The 17469-nt window shown below is 47.9% G+C and overlaps 2 protein-coding genes across 2 annotated transcripts; both read right to left on the reverse strand.

Annotated features, from left to right (window-relative positions):
* Positions 1-4566: 4566 nt before the first annotated feature.
* KVR01_007334 (uncharacterized protein) lies at positions 4567-5424 on the reverse strand. Its single transcript, XM_044793096.1, has one exon. The coding sequence runs from the start codon at positions 5156-5158 to the stop codon at positions 4910-4912; it is 249 nt and encodes an 82-aa protein (XP_044643587.1). The 5' UTR covers positions 5159-5424; the 3' UTR covers positions 4567-4909.
* A 2085-nt stretch (positions 5425-7509) lies between these two features.
* On the reverse strand, positions 7510-8181 carry KVR01_007496 (uncharacterized protein; the record flags this gene model as incomplete). The annotated part of the gene is made up of 2 exons (XM_044789703.1): positions 7510-7776; positions 7858-8181. The coding sequence occupies 2 exons, from the start codon at positions 8179-8181 to the stop codon at positions 7510-7512; spliced, it is 591 nt and encodes a 196-aa protein (XP_044643749.1).
* Between the last annotated feature and the right edge of the window lie 9288 nt (positions 8182-17469).

Below are 17469 nucleotides of genomic sequence, written 5' to 3' on the forward strand. Positions count from 1 at the left end.
ATTTAATCTTATTATATAACGTTTTTATAATATTTTAATTAATATTATTATTAAAATAATACTGTTTAACTTTATTTATATATTATAAAGTTAAAGTTATAAATATTTATTGTATTATAATTATAATTATTAATATTATATTTTTAAATATTAAATTTTAAATATTTATTATTATATAAAGTATTATATATATTTTAAATATATATAAAATAAAAGTAAAACTATATATAGTATAATAGAATTTAAAATAGTTTAAATATAAATATAATATAATATATAAGCTTTTAATATAAGTATATATAATATAATACCGTATGAAGGCGCTATATATATGCTTAAATATATATAGAATAGAAGCGAAATTATATATATAATATAATAAATAAAATATAATTATAAGAGGGGTAGAGAGGTAAATAAATAAATAAATAAATAAATAAATAAATAAATAAATAAATAAATAAATAAATAAATAAATAAATAAATAAATAAGTAAGTTTTCTTTCTTTTCTTCTTATCTTATCTAATTTTATCTCTTATCTAGCTACTTAGTTAGCTTTTCTCTCCTTTTTCCTCCCTCTATCTCCCTCCTCCCCTTAACCCCCCCTATTTACACTTAAACCCACTACATTACATATACTAGGTTTTATAGTGTAATATAGTGGAATTTAAAATAGCTTTAGTATAGTGTATGTAGTGTACTTATTTATACACACTTGGTGTAATGTAGTGTATTGAGTGTAGTGTATGGTCACCCTGATTGTGTCTGGCTTGTTTCAGTAAGCCCAGAGCTGTGGTGGGCACTGAGGTGGATGGTACGAACAAGGCTTGCTATACTATGACCTCCCTGTTTTCATTTCCTTTTCCTCCCCCATTCCTTTGTACCTGAGACCCTGCTCCTACCCTACACATGCATTGTATTGTCATTCACATCACCCCTCTTCTTTCCTACACACGGCTGCTGATCATCTTGCTCTGAGTTGCACAATTCATGTGTTATCCGAGACCTTGGCTGCGCCATCAGTGCCCAGAGACGCAAGTGTGCCATCGCCGCCGAGGCAGGGCTCATGATTGTGGACCCCGAAATTTGCCGCACGGGTTGACCGGTCAGTATAGTGTTACCCAAAGCATGGATATGCAAGAAGATCAGCAGTTCGAGCAAATCTGCAAAGGCACTGCATATATTCGGCGGGGCATTCAGTCTGCGAGGCTTGCAGTATGGATTGACCGCTCAGTACTGTGTGACCTAAAGCAAGGCTACGCTGCAATGTCGGCAATGGTAGATTCTGAATGGCCTCTCGAGTGTGAAGTGGCTGGTCTTCGGGCAGCGCTACATAATTACTGCATGTATTCGGCAGGGTATTCGGGTCGCGAGGCTTGCAGCACGGCTTGACCGGTAGGTATTTTGTTACCTAGGTACCTAAAGCATGGTTTGCATGCCGAAGATCGCCACTGCTGAGAATTCTAAATAGCTTAATGAGTGTGTGTCGAGCAGATCCGCACAAGCACCGCATGTATTCGGCAGGGCTCGAGGGCTTCTGAATTGACTATATAAGACTTGTTGGTAACTGCGATGTTCAGAATGCAAGGCTTTGTTTCTCTACCAAAGCAAAAAGCTGTCTGTCCCATTCTGGGCTTTTATTCCATTCGGCACTCTGCAAGAATCTTTTTTGACACCTTTTCGCTACCTGAACACCGACCGTACTAAGTGCTTCTTGAGCAGGCAATAACAAATCCCACATGGACATACGTGTCTGCTCATGTACTAAGTAACATGAGATAGCTAGGGTCGGGGCACAGCTGCTTCTAAAATCTATAGCTATGGATACAGACACAAGTAACTTCCAAGCTAAGACCGCGGCAGAACCTAGGGACGATAAAGGATGCCAGGATGAGCCGAGGGCGACAGTATCCGACAACGATAGCGGACGAGAGGGCGAAGACGAGACTGCAGACACCGAGTCCGACAATAATGAAGAGACCACAGATGACGAGTCCGATAATGATGACAAACACAAAAAGCGTCTCTTTGTGTGCTGCGACGGGACTTGGCAAGACGCGGCGAGCAGTAAGGAGTACTCGACCAACGTGGCACGCTTTGCCCGCAGCGTGAGCCGTCTTGAATTCGACGGCTACAAATGTACGAGGGAGAGAAACGAAACAATAGACCACGTTCCTCAGATAGTATGGTATTCTGCTGGCGTCGGCACATTGTCTTCCCTGATGACCGAGTGGTATTGGTCCGGGTTCACCGGTGCAGGTATGCAAAATTCTAATTCTACGGTCTGCCTATCCTTGACGATTATTATCTAACCAGCAAAGTAGGTATTCATTCAATCATTCTCGACGCGTATTACTTCTTGTCCTCAAACTACAACTTCGCTTATCACAAGGACGAAATCATCCTAGTCGGCTACTCACGAGGCGCCTTCACTGTCCGATGCTTAGCTGAATTTATGAGTGAGGTCGGACTTCTTCGGCGTGTAGCTTTGCCTTTCCTTGGCTTGCTGTTCCGGCTTTGGGCGAATGGGAAAGAGGAGGAGCTCCGTCGGCTGAAGAAGGTGCTCGCGCCCAAAAGTAAAAGAGAACTCAGCCTACTGTCGAAAGTCAACATCACAGTGCTCGCGGAATTCGATCCAGTAAGCGCCATATTCGATCCCTTTAGCAGACACAAGGGCATTGCTTCTGTACGGGAAAAGGTACCAAGCAAGGTCCAAAACGCATTTTTGGCTTTTGCCTTGAATGAGAAGAGGAGCGAGTACAAGCCAATGCTATGGAAAACTAAAAAGACTGGAAAGGACGTGAGACAGTATGCCTTTTTAGGTTGTCACGGAGACATTGGTGGTGGCAATCCAGATTCGGGGCTGTCACAACTCCCACTACTGTGGATGATCACTCAAATCCAAGAAGTAACTTCGAAGAGGAGTAAAAAGGATGGAGGTGAAGGTAATGGAGCCAAATTCAGCATGGACCAGCTTGTGCTATATGGCGTTCCATCAGCCGTGGATCAGCGGGGAGGGATCAATTCAGAGACCTCAGCCAGGGAAACGAAATATTTATACAACACTTTCTCATCAACAAAAGGTTTGTCGAAACTTTCGGCTTCGGAGATCTTTATTCAGTGTAACCACTATCAGAAATATAGGCTAACAGAATTCCTATACATACTAGGGGATATCACAGAATCTCTCACATTTTGGTGGAAAGTATGGTATCTCTTCAAGAGAACCTTGACTTTGGGGCTTTTACAGGGAGGACATGATCGAGTTTTGCCATTTGATCACAGCAAAAGAGAGACAACGAAGTTCTTCACACTTCTATCCAAAGCATGGTCTCTTTTCAAGGGAATCTTGCCAATTGGGGCCAGTGGAAGCCAGCCAGTCAACAAAGAGCCCATCAGGAACGACACCGCATGTCCCCTGAATATCCACTTCTCGGTAGATCTGCTTCACAAAAAGAGGCTCAAAGAAAACGGGGACCATAGGTACTGGCTTGGCCCACTACAAGAACCTGAGTACAGTTGCGTGCGAAACGTTGACAACAACTATCTTGGCGGCGCCAGTTGGAGATACTCTGCCTCCACCAGCGGTACTGAAAACCACTCTTTGGATGAAAAGCCTCCGGGAGAAAAGGAAAGAGAACTTTTCCAAAAATGGGTTAAGGCGGCAGATCTGTGGTGGGAGTGGGAGAGAAAGTATCAATTCTCGAGTTTCCAGGACCTCTTAAAGGAAGTCGATGATGGAAATGAGGAGAATAAGGAAGATTTGAGAGTGATAATTGAGTGGCTGCACTTCAAGGAAAAGAAAGAGGACTCGTGCGTTGAGCTTCACAGTAACGCCAAGGAGACGGAAACTCTGGTCCATTTCTTCTCCGACGTCTTCGAGCCTTGAAGATATGGACACCGATAATGATACTGTCAGTGGCAGTATGAGACAAAGAGACGGCGACAAAAGATGTAAATACAGTTTGCCGTAATCTTCAGTACGCTATGATCAAGCTAAATTCCAGACCGAAAAAATGTGCGCAACACATGTGGTTGTCTAATACAGGAGCTTTGAACAATTACATGTTTTGAATTTGCTGGGATTGATTTAGGTTTACTTGGGTAATCTACTAAGAGCCTTGTCTGTACATCGCAAGGCTAAGGCCACAAGCACCCATCGTATTTTAAACACTATATCAACACCGTATGCTTTTTAAGGACTAGGTCTTGAGCGCTCACCACCGTATGAAGGCGCCATGTATGTCCTCGGACGTATACGGAATAGAAGCGAAACCACTTAGAATGACTGAGCACAAAGACGTGTTTCCGGACACAGGCCCGGATTTTCACATCTGGGTGGCCAGGCCTGCGCATGGTGGGGGATTCACTCTTCGACATAGACGCCGGAACGAAATGCCCGCGAAGTGCAACTTTTGAGATTCTATCATCCAAGTGTCTGCGCTGCGCAGTTAATTTGCAGCAGGACCGGCTTCATCTTGGATCAGGATTTGGTACAGGGCGCGGAGGTCGACGAGCTGTTCTTCATCTCTGGGCCTCTTCTAAATTATTTGCCCATTCATCAGTAACGCAAAATTCCGATCCATTATGGTCGAGTATCTGTGCCTAGTCTGGGTTCAATAGAGCACCATGTCTAAAATGGCAGGCATCATGAGATCTGTGGTCTCTGCAACTAACCTCCGCCCTCTCTTTTGACCTTCGCATTCTGGAGCCGTATTCGTCATCCACACATGCATCTTCTCTCAGGCTGTCTCATGCCAGTCCAGCCGAGCGAAGCCTGTCCAGCGCACCCAAGCTGAGGCGCTCCTCCTCAAGTATAATGCTGACCACCGCTGTGCCACTTAAAGAGGTTCGACCCAAATCTGAGGGGCCTGCTCATGTGTTGTCCCGGGCCTTCGCCCAGGGCGCTCAAGATTTCTCGCTGGTTGAAGCACCCTCCGCCTTGACGATCCTGCGCTGGTCTGCAGGCGAGAACATGGCCGTTCCCTGGGACAAGGCGCTGACGAGCGTGGGGATGGCCTCACTCCTAAAGTCATCGGCTTTGCGGATCTTATCGAGGTCCTCTGCGAACTCCTTGGTCGCCCGCTGGAGGTAGAATGAGGTGAAGGCTGCCGAGACGTCCTTGTCGGACATGGGCCCACTAGCTCCCTGGCTCATCGTGTCGTTGGTATGTGTGTGGAGGCCCAACGGGAGATTTGGTGCTGCGTTGCAGTGCAGTTCTGTTGTGCTGTGAAAAGTCTTGCGTCCCGTTGTCTGGCTCACACGCTTGGTCCCGCCCACTTGACCGTCCCAACCTTGAGGGCTGACAATGTGACTATTGGCAACGAGAAAATGAAAACACTGCAGAGAAACAATGAGTGCAGGTTGTGATCTTGCATCCACCTCGACTGAGCAGCTGGTGTTTGCTGCGTGCAAGTGTGAGTGACTGCCAGAATAGTGAGGGCCCATGCGTCACCCACGTTTTGGGTCCAGTTCAGGCTAGACCGCATCGGACCGTGGCGGGAGCTAGCGGCGCACGAGCCACCGGCCCGGAACTGGCGGCTCAGACATAATTTTCGCCGCCCCCTCCACCTTCAAGGCACAGTGGCAGAGTGGTCTAATGCGATAGACTTGAATCCTCATTCATGATATCTATTCTCTTCGGAGGCGTCCGTTCAAACCGGGCCTGTGTCGTACCCGAGACCACAATCTTTTTCTCTTTTTGCACATCTGGAGATAACCAGAAGGTCATATAGACTGAAATCCAATAAGCTGCACCATATTCCCAAGTACAGGCTGAGAATCTTAATCTTTTCGTCTTCCGTGCTAAAGTGGGTACTCTACTATGCAAGCACTCCCTTCAGACTGCATACCGGCTGACCTGTGGCTGTCTACGGAGTACTCCGTACACCGACCGAGCAGCTTCAACGAAGTTGTACCTATATAGGTTTGCCCAGCAGCATGTGATCATGGGACACATCTGATGTGATGCAGACAGCGGGAGGGAGCCATCAAGCAGTCCACAGAGTTCAGCTGTGCAACGCAGAGGCAGTGGAAGCTCATTTTGAAACGAGACTGGGCACACACACAAGACTTTTAAGCCTGGAGATATCACCCACGCAATCAGCCTCTTGCCCGTGCAATGTTGAGATTGTTCAGGCTGTGGCAAATATAAGTAGTTCCTGCCCCCAGACGGGGCCCGGTCGCTCGCAGCTGGTTTACAATTCCACTCGTGGTCTTGGCAGCCACCAAAATGTGCGTCAGCCGCGCACAGCATGGTGTTTGCCACACCACAAATTCCGGGCTGATTTGTGCTTATGTCCTACATCCTTGGGTTTCTTTCTGAATCACTTTATTTATTAAGTTTATAGGGTTCCTGAGAGGAATATTTTCTGGTTATCTCCAGATGTGCAAAAAGAGAAAAAGATTGTGGTCTCGGGTACGAGATAAGACGGACTAATTAGACTCTAAGAGAGAGTAGGAAGAGCACCATGATAGATTTGATCTTATCTTTTCTCATCCCATCCTGTTTAGCTCCACATTATCGGTCCCCGGCCCTCGACTTGCACTTTTATGTCCAACCCCCCGACAGAACAAGACATTTGACACAGCCACTTACTTCTATTGCACGTTCTCAACAGTCTCTATGTCTTATCTTCTTCAATATCATCCCTTCATCATGTCTATAGGAGAGCTTCTCTCTCTCTATCTATATGTGTGTAGTTTTACTTCTATTCTATATATATCTAAGGGTATATATAGTGCCTTTATATGGTGGTAAGCACTTAAGACTATCTGTGTGTGTGTCTTGTTTTACTTCTTTTCCACAAGTATTCAAAGATATACATAACGCTCTCACACAGTGGTAAATATTTAAGACCTAGTATTAAAAATATATGCGAGTGCTTACCACTGTATGAAGGCGCTATGTATGTCCTTGGACGTTTATAGAATAGAAGCGAAACCACTTAAGGTCTGTATAAAAGACCGCGCAATTCTTAAATTTAAAAAAATCATAGGATTTACTTTAAAACGACGTCATTGTACAATCGTGCAAAATGTTAGCCCACAAAGCCTTGGTTCCACATTCTTTAGCCTTTGTTATCAGGCGGCACTCCCGTTTACATGAACTTTATTTTTCCGGAAGCAGCCATCAGACAAATTGCCAGTGAGTAGATGATCCACCCAGACTACTTTCTTACTTTCTGACATATTCATTCAACTGGTCACGCTTCTACTCCTATCGTAACCATTCAAGGTGTAAATTTCAGAATATTTCTCATTATGATCATGTATCTCCAGAATGTGATTGGCAGTTAGGAAATATTGAAAAATGAGAAGTGTCTCTCTTTCTCCGAACACTCCCTCATAGTGTTGCTGGTTGTAGCCGGCCCCTGGGGGCAGGCACATTATGATTATTGGCCAGAGGCTCGGTGCGGACAATCAGGAAGTACAGCGACTATGCACTTGAGAAACGGGACAAAAGGTTCCTTTCAGGGACCTCTGACCTTGTCGAGATACCTGCGCTCTCAGAAATCGACGCTGTCCTCTTTGTGATACCAACACTTTCCAGGGTTCACACCATGGCCTCCAGCCATATGGGGACGGATACTAGGCGGGTCGTTGCAGTTGCCGTAAGCAGCGTTGACGTTCCACCCCCATGGTGTAAATTGCTGGCCGTTAAGTTGGTCGTCAGTTGCTTTGATTTTAGGGCTGGCTAAGCAGCAATGGTTGCGAAGCCACAAGGTGGCCATGCCGATTTGCTTTCCCTTGAGCGTGATTGCATCTGGGTTGTCCTGCAGAGGAATATTAATATACTATTATGCTTTGATTTTCTTTCCTCATGTGATTAGAGTCAACTGGTGGTTAGAACCTACGTTGCAAACATAGAGCGCAGAAGTATCCCAACACTTCACACGATTGCACTGCCCCGCGCCGATTGTCCGCTCCTTGTTATAATCTTTGTTGTCCAGATCATAAGCAAAGTCTCTGATTTTCTTGGGCTTTGCATTGGCATAGATACCACACACTACTGGCCCAGAGCCGTGCCAGTTTTTCTCTTGTTCGCTGCGCGCGGCGATTGACACGGTGTTGTTAGAATCGAGTTCCTCCGACTGCAACTCAGCGCCCGGGGTCGTAACTTGGGCAGCGGCGAGGCCTCCAAGCTGAAGAAGCAAGATCGCGGTGACAGGGGTCTTCATTGTGCTCAATATTTCGAAGTACTTTAAAAAAATTATTGGTAATTTGGTCTTCGTTGGAAGAAATTGTTGGTATGTACTTTTGAATGTGCTATACTTGATGCACAATATTAAGAGCGAGTTCCCCAATATTAGTTAGGTAGACTCCGGATATGATATACATGGAAGCCTTTTATTGCGGTCAAAGGCACGGCTCATCTACGTGACCTATCAATGGACAGGCATGAAAGATTTCAGCCAGGAGGCGCAGGTGTTGCTCGCGGGCTTTTACACGAACGGAGCAAATTACTAGATCGGAACGCTATTCAAGTCAGAAACAGGATTGGCCCTCACAAACAGCGGGAGATTTTGGACTCCCGTCATTCTTGCTCAACCGCATATGACGCAGTCAAATGTGGCTGCAAGGGCTGCCGACCCTCGAGAGCCTTGAAAGCTCGATACCAGCCGTCCAGGATCTCCAATCAATGACCACTGCTCTTAAATGGTAGAGTAGGAAAAGTTCCCAACAGAAAAGGTTTGGAGCGACCAAGTCAGAGCGATCGTTGGCAGCATGAGAGAGGCAGCAAGCAGATCAGCGAGACAAATGGTCACGTGAGAAACAGATATGTGGCCACACAACTTGGACAACAACTACCCTAGGGTAAGAGAAATGGACTGCTCATAACTGCAATATCGGCCCGGTGTGTGTGGGAACCCGTCTGCGGCTCATAGCTCCAGCAAAGCCAGAATTGCCTAGCAGTGATCGGTTGGCGCTGACCTCTTGATCAGATGCATTGACCGCTTCCAATTGCACAGGAAGGATCTTTTACAACTGAGTATAGTACAGAATCATTGTGTGCTTTTTGACTGGTCTGGTTTCGGCTCTATTCCGTATACGTCCGAGGACATACATGCCGCCTCATATGGTGGTTAACGCTCAAGACCCAGCGCTTAAAAAATATACAGCGTTGATAACAGTGGTGAAGATAAGACAGGTTCGCTTGAATTAGGTAAAAACTGCTCCTTGGTGAGGCAGGTCTGGTTTCGAGAAGCCTCAAAGTTTAGACAGCGTACCACTCCCAGCACATAGTTCACCCTCGCCTCGCTCCGGCGCGCTCCGGCGCGCGGGCATCCACAGCCGCAAGCTATTCATGCTGGATTGGGATGCAAGTGGTCCTCCAGAGGCTATGGACCGGAAGGGAGATATAAAGAACACCCCGAATCGTTCAGAGACAGTCATTGGGTTGAGAACCCTGTGCAGCCTGTCCTCTTGCATCAAACAGTTAAAGCTGCCACGGCTATAGCTACAGCTTGACGAAGTGGGCCAGCGAGACGCTCTTCCAGTCGATCAGCAACGAGCACGGCCTGCCGGTATTCGTACCAAGGCCCGAGAGCATTCCTGTTGTTAGCGAGGGCGCCCCGGCGCTGTATTTCATGGCAATGGCGTGATGCGGCTTTGATGGGAGACTTGATGAAGCGCTATATCACTTTCTGGAGGCAAATTTGAAGACGGGAAAAGAATACTGCGTAAGGATTGGTTTGATATACACCATGTACTCTCATTTTGGCTTGTTATGTAAACAAGGCCAGACTATCTTGAGCTTCTTAGGTGCCTGTGTATTTATCATCATCGACATTATATGTTTTTTCACGCTGGATATTTGTGTGTTGACCAATGTATAAAGGCGCCGTGTATGGTTTCGGAAATATACGGAATAGAAACGAAACCAAATAGTACTGTATTTCAACATGTTACGAACTCAGGCCTTCTGGTGGCCTGATCTGCAACTTCTGGCACGGGGGAAGCACCAAGTGGGTATTTCACCATCAATGGCAGCCCTGGAGGTGAAGGTGGGTCATCCCTGAATCCTGGACGGCCTCCCACGTCCCCATTATCAAATGGGAAGCGTGCAGGAACGTCTATTTTAGTAGACAATGGCTCTTTGGGATGCGAGTGATATGACACAATAGATGAGAAGACGATAGAATGGAAGAAAATTATTACGTAGCCCGAGTGAATGGAATGACATGGTTTGAGCTCCTTCCAGACGGTAGAAGACCCACAACAGGCCTCACCGGTCAGGTGTAGGAACCGGCCAGAGATGCGCATGGCAGAAAAAGGTAGGCGTTCAGCTCCATGCAGCACACCCGAAACGGAAGTTTACATCGCACCCCAGACGGTAAGAATGCTCCACAATTCATGTCTCGGGGCGCTTCTGTAGCGTCGAGGCAGGAGCAACATCTCACTGCTCAGTTCAGGTGCGGGCCCGTGTTACCCCTAGGGCTGCCATGTAGGGGACATATATTGGTATCGTATCCCGGTTGTTCGCATGGGGAGACCATGTCTCTATGCTGACCACATGCGAGCTGTCTTGGGAGCCATATGAACGAGACTTGATACCTGCAGGACCGTGATAGTGTGCATATGATGGCGCCTTGTGTCTATTGGCCATGTGTCAGTGTTGTGACACCCCACGAAACGGTCTCGCTGTTTAGTTCACCGCCTGGGTTCTGCTTCACTGAATTTCGGCAGCGTATTCGACAGGTTTCGATTACCCACCGAAGCCTCTTGAGCCCGGAGGGAATGTACAATCACCTGGGCACGCGACTGTAAAACAGCCACACACCTCAACCCCTCCCCCCTCCCGAAGGGTAGAAAGCACAACCTACACAACTAGCACCGGATACTGCACCTTGGGCCAAGGAACCGACGCCCGAGCCAAGCCACTCAAGTCCGCGCTGACAGGAAGCCTGATTTCAGGGTGCTGCGGTGAGAACAGCCACTCCGTGCACAGCAGCAGTCCGACGTGCATAGACGCACGCGAATTGTGACACAAGACCCTCCTTCAGCTTTCACCCACACGCACAGGTGCCGGTGAAGAAACATGTTGCGGCACCCATACTTTCTTCTGCCTGGCGTCTGTCCCATGCGAATCTCGCAAAGCTGCACAAAATAGTGGCTAGCCTCAAAAACGGATCCTCTGCCGCCAGCCTTGCATATCCCGGAGAGAAAAAGCGTCCGAGACATTCGGGCTAGGGCGCAGGGTCCTGCAGCAAACATTACGCATGCAGGACGTCGTCATTTCGGATTTACCGAGCCCGTTGCAGCACGGCAGTGCATGCATTCTTGATGCGCTGCCATGCAATTCTTTGTTGACGGCCTTCGGCCAGATATTGATGGAAATCGGCCGAGTGGCCCTGAGTTTGAGGATCAGCATCTTCGACCCATGTATCAGAGGATAAATATTTTCAGCTGCGCAGAAAGAATTTTTGCTTTTTCAACACATTGGTGGCCGAGGTATCTGTTGATCTGACTCTTGCGGGCAAAATGAAAGAATTCCCCACGTAATCTCTGTTACCGTCTGGGCCTCAAGGCATTGCTTTGGCGTGAGCTGAGAGACTACATACCTACTCAGGTATGTAACAAGGATTTAGGCGAGAGACCTGCTTACGGGTAGGCGACTTGTCGGGAACTAGATGCTTAAGCGAGCTGGAGGATCAGATCAACCCTGCCGGATCAAGGTGTACCTTCCTCCTGAGGCTCCTTATTCCCGGGACCGAAGGCGTCTCAGCCGGCCATGCCCACGTGGTAAACGATCCTAGTGGTGATAACACTGCAAGTGATCCTGCGATGGCTGCCACTAACCCAAAGAAGTCTATCCAACCGGCAGACAGCCGAGCAGTTCGGTCTAACGGGGCTGAATCGGTGCCCAAGGTGGACCTAAGACAGAATATGTTGTTGACAGGCCTTTCCTTGTCAAGTGGCCACAGGAATCTGGCTGGCTGGCTTATTCAACCTGTGAGAGTGTATCGGTCAAGGAGACAAACCTTGGTGTGAAGAGCTCGCTCTCACCGGTGAGGATCCCGTCTTCCTCATGCTGTCAAAGACAGATTAGCATGCCTAGCAAGCCGTCGTGGGGGTGTCGTCAGTCACCCCCACGCCTTCGGTCAACATGGTCGACAGATTGAGGGTGTATAAGAAACCACAAGAGTCCACAGCATGTCTGAATTGCTGTTCCATGGGTCCAAACCATCTACGCAGAAGAGAAAACCTCGAGAGAAGCTTTGAACCCTCAGTTGCTTCAGGCTGATCACAGATTACGTCTTTCCGTGATTTTCTATCTGAGTTCAGCACCGATATTCCTCTTGATCATTGTGGCTGTTAGGTGTTCTATCCAAACTTTCTAACAACTTGGGCAAAAGAAATGGAAGGGTGAGTGTTTAATTTGTTCGAGTGTCTCTGCTACCGTTAATTATCGGGTTCAGCTCAAGAAAGATACCATCAGCGAGCCCCCCACCTACCAAAGACTCGAAGTCTAAATCCAAGGACCTGGCTTCCTCACGTACGAATGATTTCGTCCAAGAGCCCTCGAAGAGCGGAAACCCCCTTGCCACCTTACCTTACCAGACAAAGAATGTGGATGATCGACGCCGGGAGATGAAAGTCGAGATGATGGATTACATAGCCGGCTTCAACGACAAGTTCCATCGATAGAGTTTTGAAGTGCAATTTCTTTCAGTCGAAAAGGCTAGGGTACATCACTTCTGACTTGAATTTGGATAGTGTTGTCTCAATATGGATACACGGGGATTAGGATCACGGATAGCATAACTGCGTGCCTGCCAGCATACGGATGCGGCACTTGGATTTCATATAGCATACTTAACAATGATGATCATGATAACGAACCTTTACCTTTCGTCTGTCATCTTTAGATTGGTTTCGCGTCATAAAGGTCATCAATATCTCCTCATGGCTAAGCTAAACACGGGTTCACTATAGAGGTTAGAGAAGTAAACTGAGCAAAGTGAGACATTGAATTTCCCACATCTGCTGAAAATTTCAAATGAATTCTCGAGTCATCTATTTCTCTCCACTATCAAATTGGTCACGACGTGTCTACTCATAGGGTGCAAGAAGCGCGTGTCAAGCTGTGGTTGAGACACCAAGGCACGCCTTCAATGCAATTCAAACCCAATCGTACTTTTCTGGGTTGTTTACATGGGCATCTTGCGAGCTCTGGTTCAATCCATTGCCTCTCTAAAACTATTAAATGTCCAAGAATGGGCCGATCTCCTCACCGATTCTCAGAAATCGCGGACTGAAACGTGGTTTGATGGGTGAAGACGCGAAGGCGAAGAATGGGAGGAAAGGCTTTTCGCCCAAAGAACCGGTGATATTGAAGATGTTTCAACCTGGTTTCTGAGGTCCGGACGCTAGAGCTTCAAACAACGAAAGTGGTAGCATTCGACGAGACGTCGGGAGGTTGGATTGGGTGATGTAGTGACACGACAGTAGACTCATAATACAAGTCCTCCGTCACTTTGTCACAAATTGAACAAAGCATTACAACCAATCCAGAGGCAAGCCACTGGATGTTTCAAACTTAAGGCTGGGCAGGAGCCATTCTTCTGAAGATTCTGCTTTTCCTTGGAACCTGAGTCCTGACGACCTCGGGACGTCACGCGAACGGCAGCATGGGAACTTCGTATCCCTTCACGTATGTGAATGTCGTTGCTAGTCGTTACGAGCCAGCTAAGCTTTCAGTGTGTGTGCGTGTGTAAAGAAACTGCTGCTCAAACTTAGCTTTGCCCGAGCCGCAACTGCAAATGTGTGTCACTCACAGGTGCAGATCAGCAGTCGGCGTCACTGCGACGAGGCTGAGCCGAAATTCAGTGACACCAGAAAGAGGAACTCCGCGGCTTAAGCTGCTGCTGTCGCTATTGCATGAACCGTCAGGGATAAGATAGCCGGCTGCAACACCCGCCGGCCATGTCCTTGGCCTCGAGCCCAGTGGTGTGGTACGACCGACGGACACGGCATTGGACCTAGAGATTTCAACAAGAAGGTAGCCCACCAGGGCAACTATGACACCATGGACTCGAGACTGAGACATACTCTATGCGGTCCTCATTGGTGACCGACGAGCCGCCCATGCAGTCCTGCATGGCAAGTGTGGCGCTGCACTGCAGCTCGCGCTCAACCTTCCCCCCGGGGCATGGCGCCAGACTACAGGCCGAAGCACAGCCGTTGACAGGTCTCGGGGAGCCCATGCCGGCCACTTCGGGAATCATACCCACACAAATTGGTGATGAAATGTTTTCGATCTCGTTACACAGATCTCGTATCACAGTCAGCATTTTGCTTGTTCCGGGTGGGTACTTGACTCGGCGGCCGGTACGGCTTATCACCCGGGAAGAAGTAATGAAATTCGCTAGAAGAGCCAATAGGTCAGCATTATTTTGTGACCAGCTTTTTGAATAGATTCCAATTCATTCTCGCGAATCGTCTGAGCCCCCACGACGGTCAGGCTCCAGTGAGAGGCGTGCTCAAAGCTCACGGAGAACATAAACGCAGCAACACATGGCCGATCGCCTGCTGAGATCGAAAATACTGGTCATATTCACAAGGACCGTGTTAGGAAATTCTTTTTCAAGCAACATATCCTGCGCCACAGTATTTGAGAGACCAGTCTTGGGGGGTTGACCCAATGCTGATCTCTACTAGTAAGGATCATATTTCGTGCATGGGCATTAAGAACCATCAATTATTGGTACTGCATCCCTGTGTGCAACATTTACAAGTCACTCGCAACGCATCCTCAAGCTAGGCTAGTCAATAGTGCTTCAGCTCCAGTGTCTTGCCTTGAAGCATGTTTTCTTAGAATGATGTCAGCCAAATTTACGCTGTGAGCTGGGGACATGCAACGATTGGCCTTGGTGTGAGTTGAGTGGTTGGAAAAGTCTAGATTCTCGGCATAAACCACGATGAGCAAGTTGGTCAGGCAGCCACTCCAACTCTTTTTCATCATGCGAGCTCAAGAGCCTAAACTGGGAGATACATGCGTCTGCCTGTACGAAGTATTCTAATCAGCAAAGATCTTCACAAATTGTGATACATTGGTCTGTAACATTGGATGGTTTGAGGCTTTGGCGACTAGTATCTCCAGTCTTGCCGTGATCACAGATAGCGGCGCATATGCACTCATCCTCGTACATCCCAATCAAGCAGAAGCTGCCTGCGCCTCACCGTCAACGTCACAGCAACTTCTTGTCGTACGAGACTTGGGTGATTTTTCAGTTCCTCCTTGGCAAATCTCTTCCAGTCCATCACACTACCTTCCCGCTGTGGCGGCCCACGCACGTAGAGGTGCAGCTACGACTTCTCCTGGGCACCACTGCATTAGCCCTCGAGGTTGACGCCATTGAAAATACCCGTTTATTGAAGGGATCTCACCGATTATGCGGAGTCCGGCAGGTCTGTCACTGCATGATACCAGAGCTATGGTGAGAGGAGAGTGGTGGGTGCGCGAGGGAAGGTATAAGCGAAGGAGTACCTAAGTGCCCCTTTGATAACATCCGTCGTTTACGAAAATTTCGGTGACCCCGGCCAGATGCGATGGAATCCATATAGATTGATTGGTACTGAAGTGGTTCGACTTGCAGTGGTGCCTTTGTGCACATTTGCAATCACGGTGAGTAAGTACTGTTTTGGTCAATCTTGTTTTAATTAAAATCAAGAAGAATTCCATTTCTTCTTACCCTTAGTAGTAGGCCGGTGCTTGATTTAAGATGGTCCAGAGCACTGATATCTGGGCTTCCTCTGCTAGTGTGAAGAGCACAACCACTACCTAGGTATACAGTGACATAGGCAGAGAAACATTGGTCTCCATCCTCATGAAATACATTTAAGTGTGATGGCAGCAACAGTCTGGAAGATACACGAAGGTACAGACTTAAATAATAAGAGGAAAGATCATTACTTACCACCGTATGAAGGCGCCATGTATGTCCTCGGACGTATACGGAATAGAAGCGAAACCACAAAGATCATTACGTGGCACCGGTCCCCCCCCCCCCAAAAAAAAAGATAACAACGAAAGACACAAAAGCCTTCGAGACTGTCACCTGAGTGAGTATCGTATTGCTGCTCAAATTTTGTCACCACCGAAGATGGACCAGTCTAGATACTCTTAAAGAAGACGGAGACTGGACTACTGATAGCCTACCTAGGTAATGGGTTCTTCATTCTGTGCAGGGCAAACGCAAGAGGCGTTATCATGGCCGAGGACCTCGAAACTGACCAAGTGCAGTTCTCCACGAAGTGCCACTTCGGGACCGATATTACTATGGTTACACATCCTGGAAGCGCTGGAGCCATAATGAGGAAGGCTGCAGTTTCGGGTGTTGGTCAGTTACACCTTCTACGTAGTATCAGATAGCATAGAGCGCTTGGGGCCTGTCAGTGTCAATGGTATTGCCATGACGAAGGCTTTGAGGGCCGCAGGGACTCGGAGAGATCGAGGGTCATGTAAAGATCGGCGGAGAGATAGCTGTGAAAGCACCAAGTGCATCTCGTATGAGATCAGGCTTAGGGGATGGAGTGTCATGGGCCGCCGCCGCTCATCGTCACAATTCTCATTTGAAGAATAGGGTAGCTTCTCTTTGGGAAGTCACTATGACTTTGAAATACAAGAAGAGACTCAGTAAATTCCATGTACAGAAAATTGTCTCCCAGTAATATGTGGAATGTGGTCCCTCATGAATGTAGTTCGTTGACACCTTGCGTGGGGCCTATCAGCATTGGGGAGAAAATCCCGCCTTCCAGCGGCTGATTCCATCAGAAGGAATACAGTACCTTTAGGTATAAACAGCCCTTGATACCCTCGCCCGATGTCTCAGGGCCACCTGCCAGTTGTGTCTTAAGCGCGGGTGGCTTGGACCTGCTTGCGCCATTGGGCCGGTGAACCCGGACAGAACTGCACTTTCACTGCCCGGGCCACCCGCAAATCCCGCCATCTGAACCGACCAGTTTCCGTCACCTCCCCTTCTGAAAACCCTTCAGCACGGGTAGCTGCACGATCTTGCGCATGCATGTCTGAGACAAGCTGCCAGGCAACCATGCCCGTCACACCCACACCTCGCTGTCACCTTCTCTCAGTTTCGGAGGTACAGGATATGAGCTCTTCGGTCCGCCTGTCATCTCCCATACACAGGGTAGCTGGCGACTGACTGGTTGCATGGGACGGGAATTCCCGTCACATTGACTCTAATAGCCTGGAGTCAATGGCTTAGAACCATCTGCAGCTGAAGACGCACAGCACTTCGGTCACGGCATGGCCCTAGTTCGCGGTGGGGGCTGATACGAAAGCCACCGCAAGGCCAATGAATAGAGAGTAGGGTAGCCGGGAATGGCACTGCGACCTCGACGTTGTGTTTGTCGCCTGAATGCCCGAATCCTCCGCCACAGCCATGGAGAGTCCGAGCCAATGTACCCATGAATGCTTGTGTTGTTTCAGTCCCTCTGTACTA

The sequence above is a fragment of the Diaporthe batatas genome (assembly GCF_019321695.1).
Source record: "Diaporthe batatas strain CRI 302-4 chromosome Unknown Contig00008, whole genome shotgun sequence".
NCBI classification, from domain to species: domain Eukaryota; kingdom Fungi; phylum Ascomycota; class Sordariomycetes; order Diaporthales; family Diaporthaceae; genus Diaporthe; species Diaporthe batatas.

Coding starts and splice junctions, on each gene's coding strand:
- KVR01_007334 (XM_044793096.1), bottom strand. CDS start 5,158: ATGAGCCAGGGAGCTAGTGGGCCCATGTCCGACAAGGACGTCTCGGCA.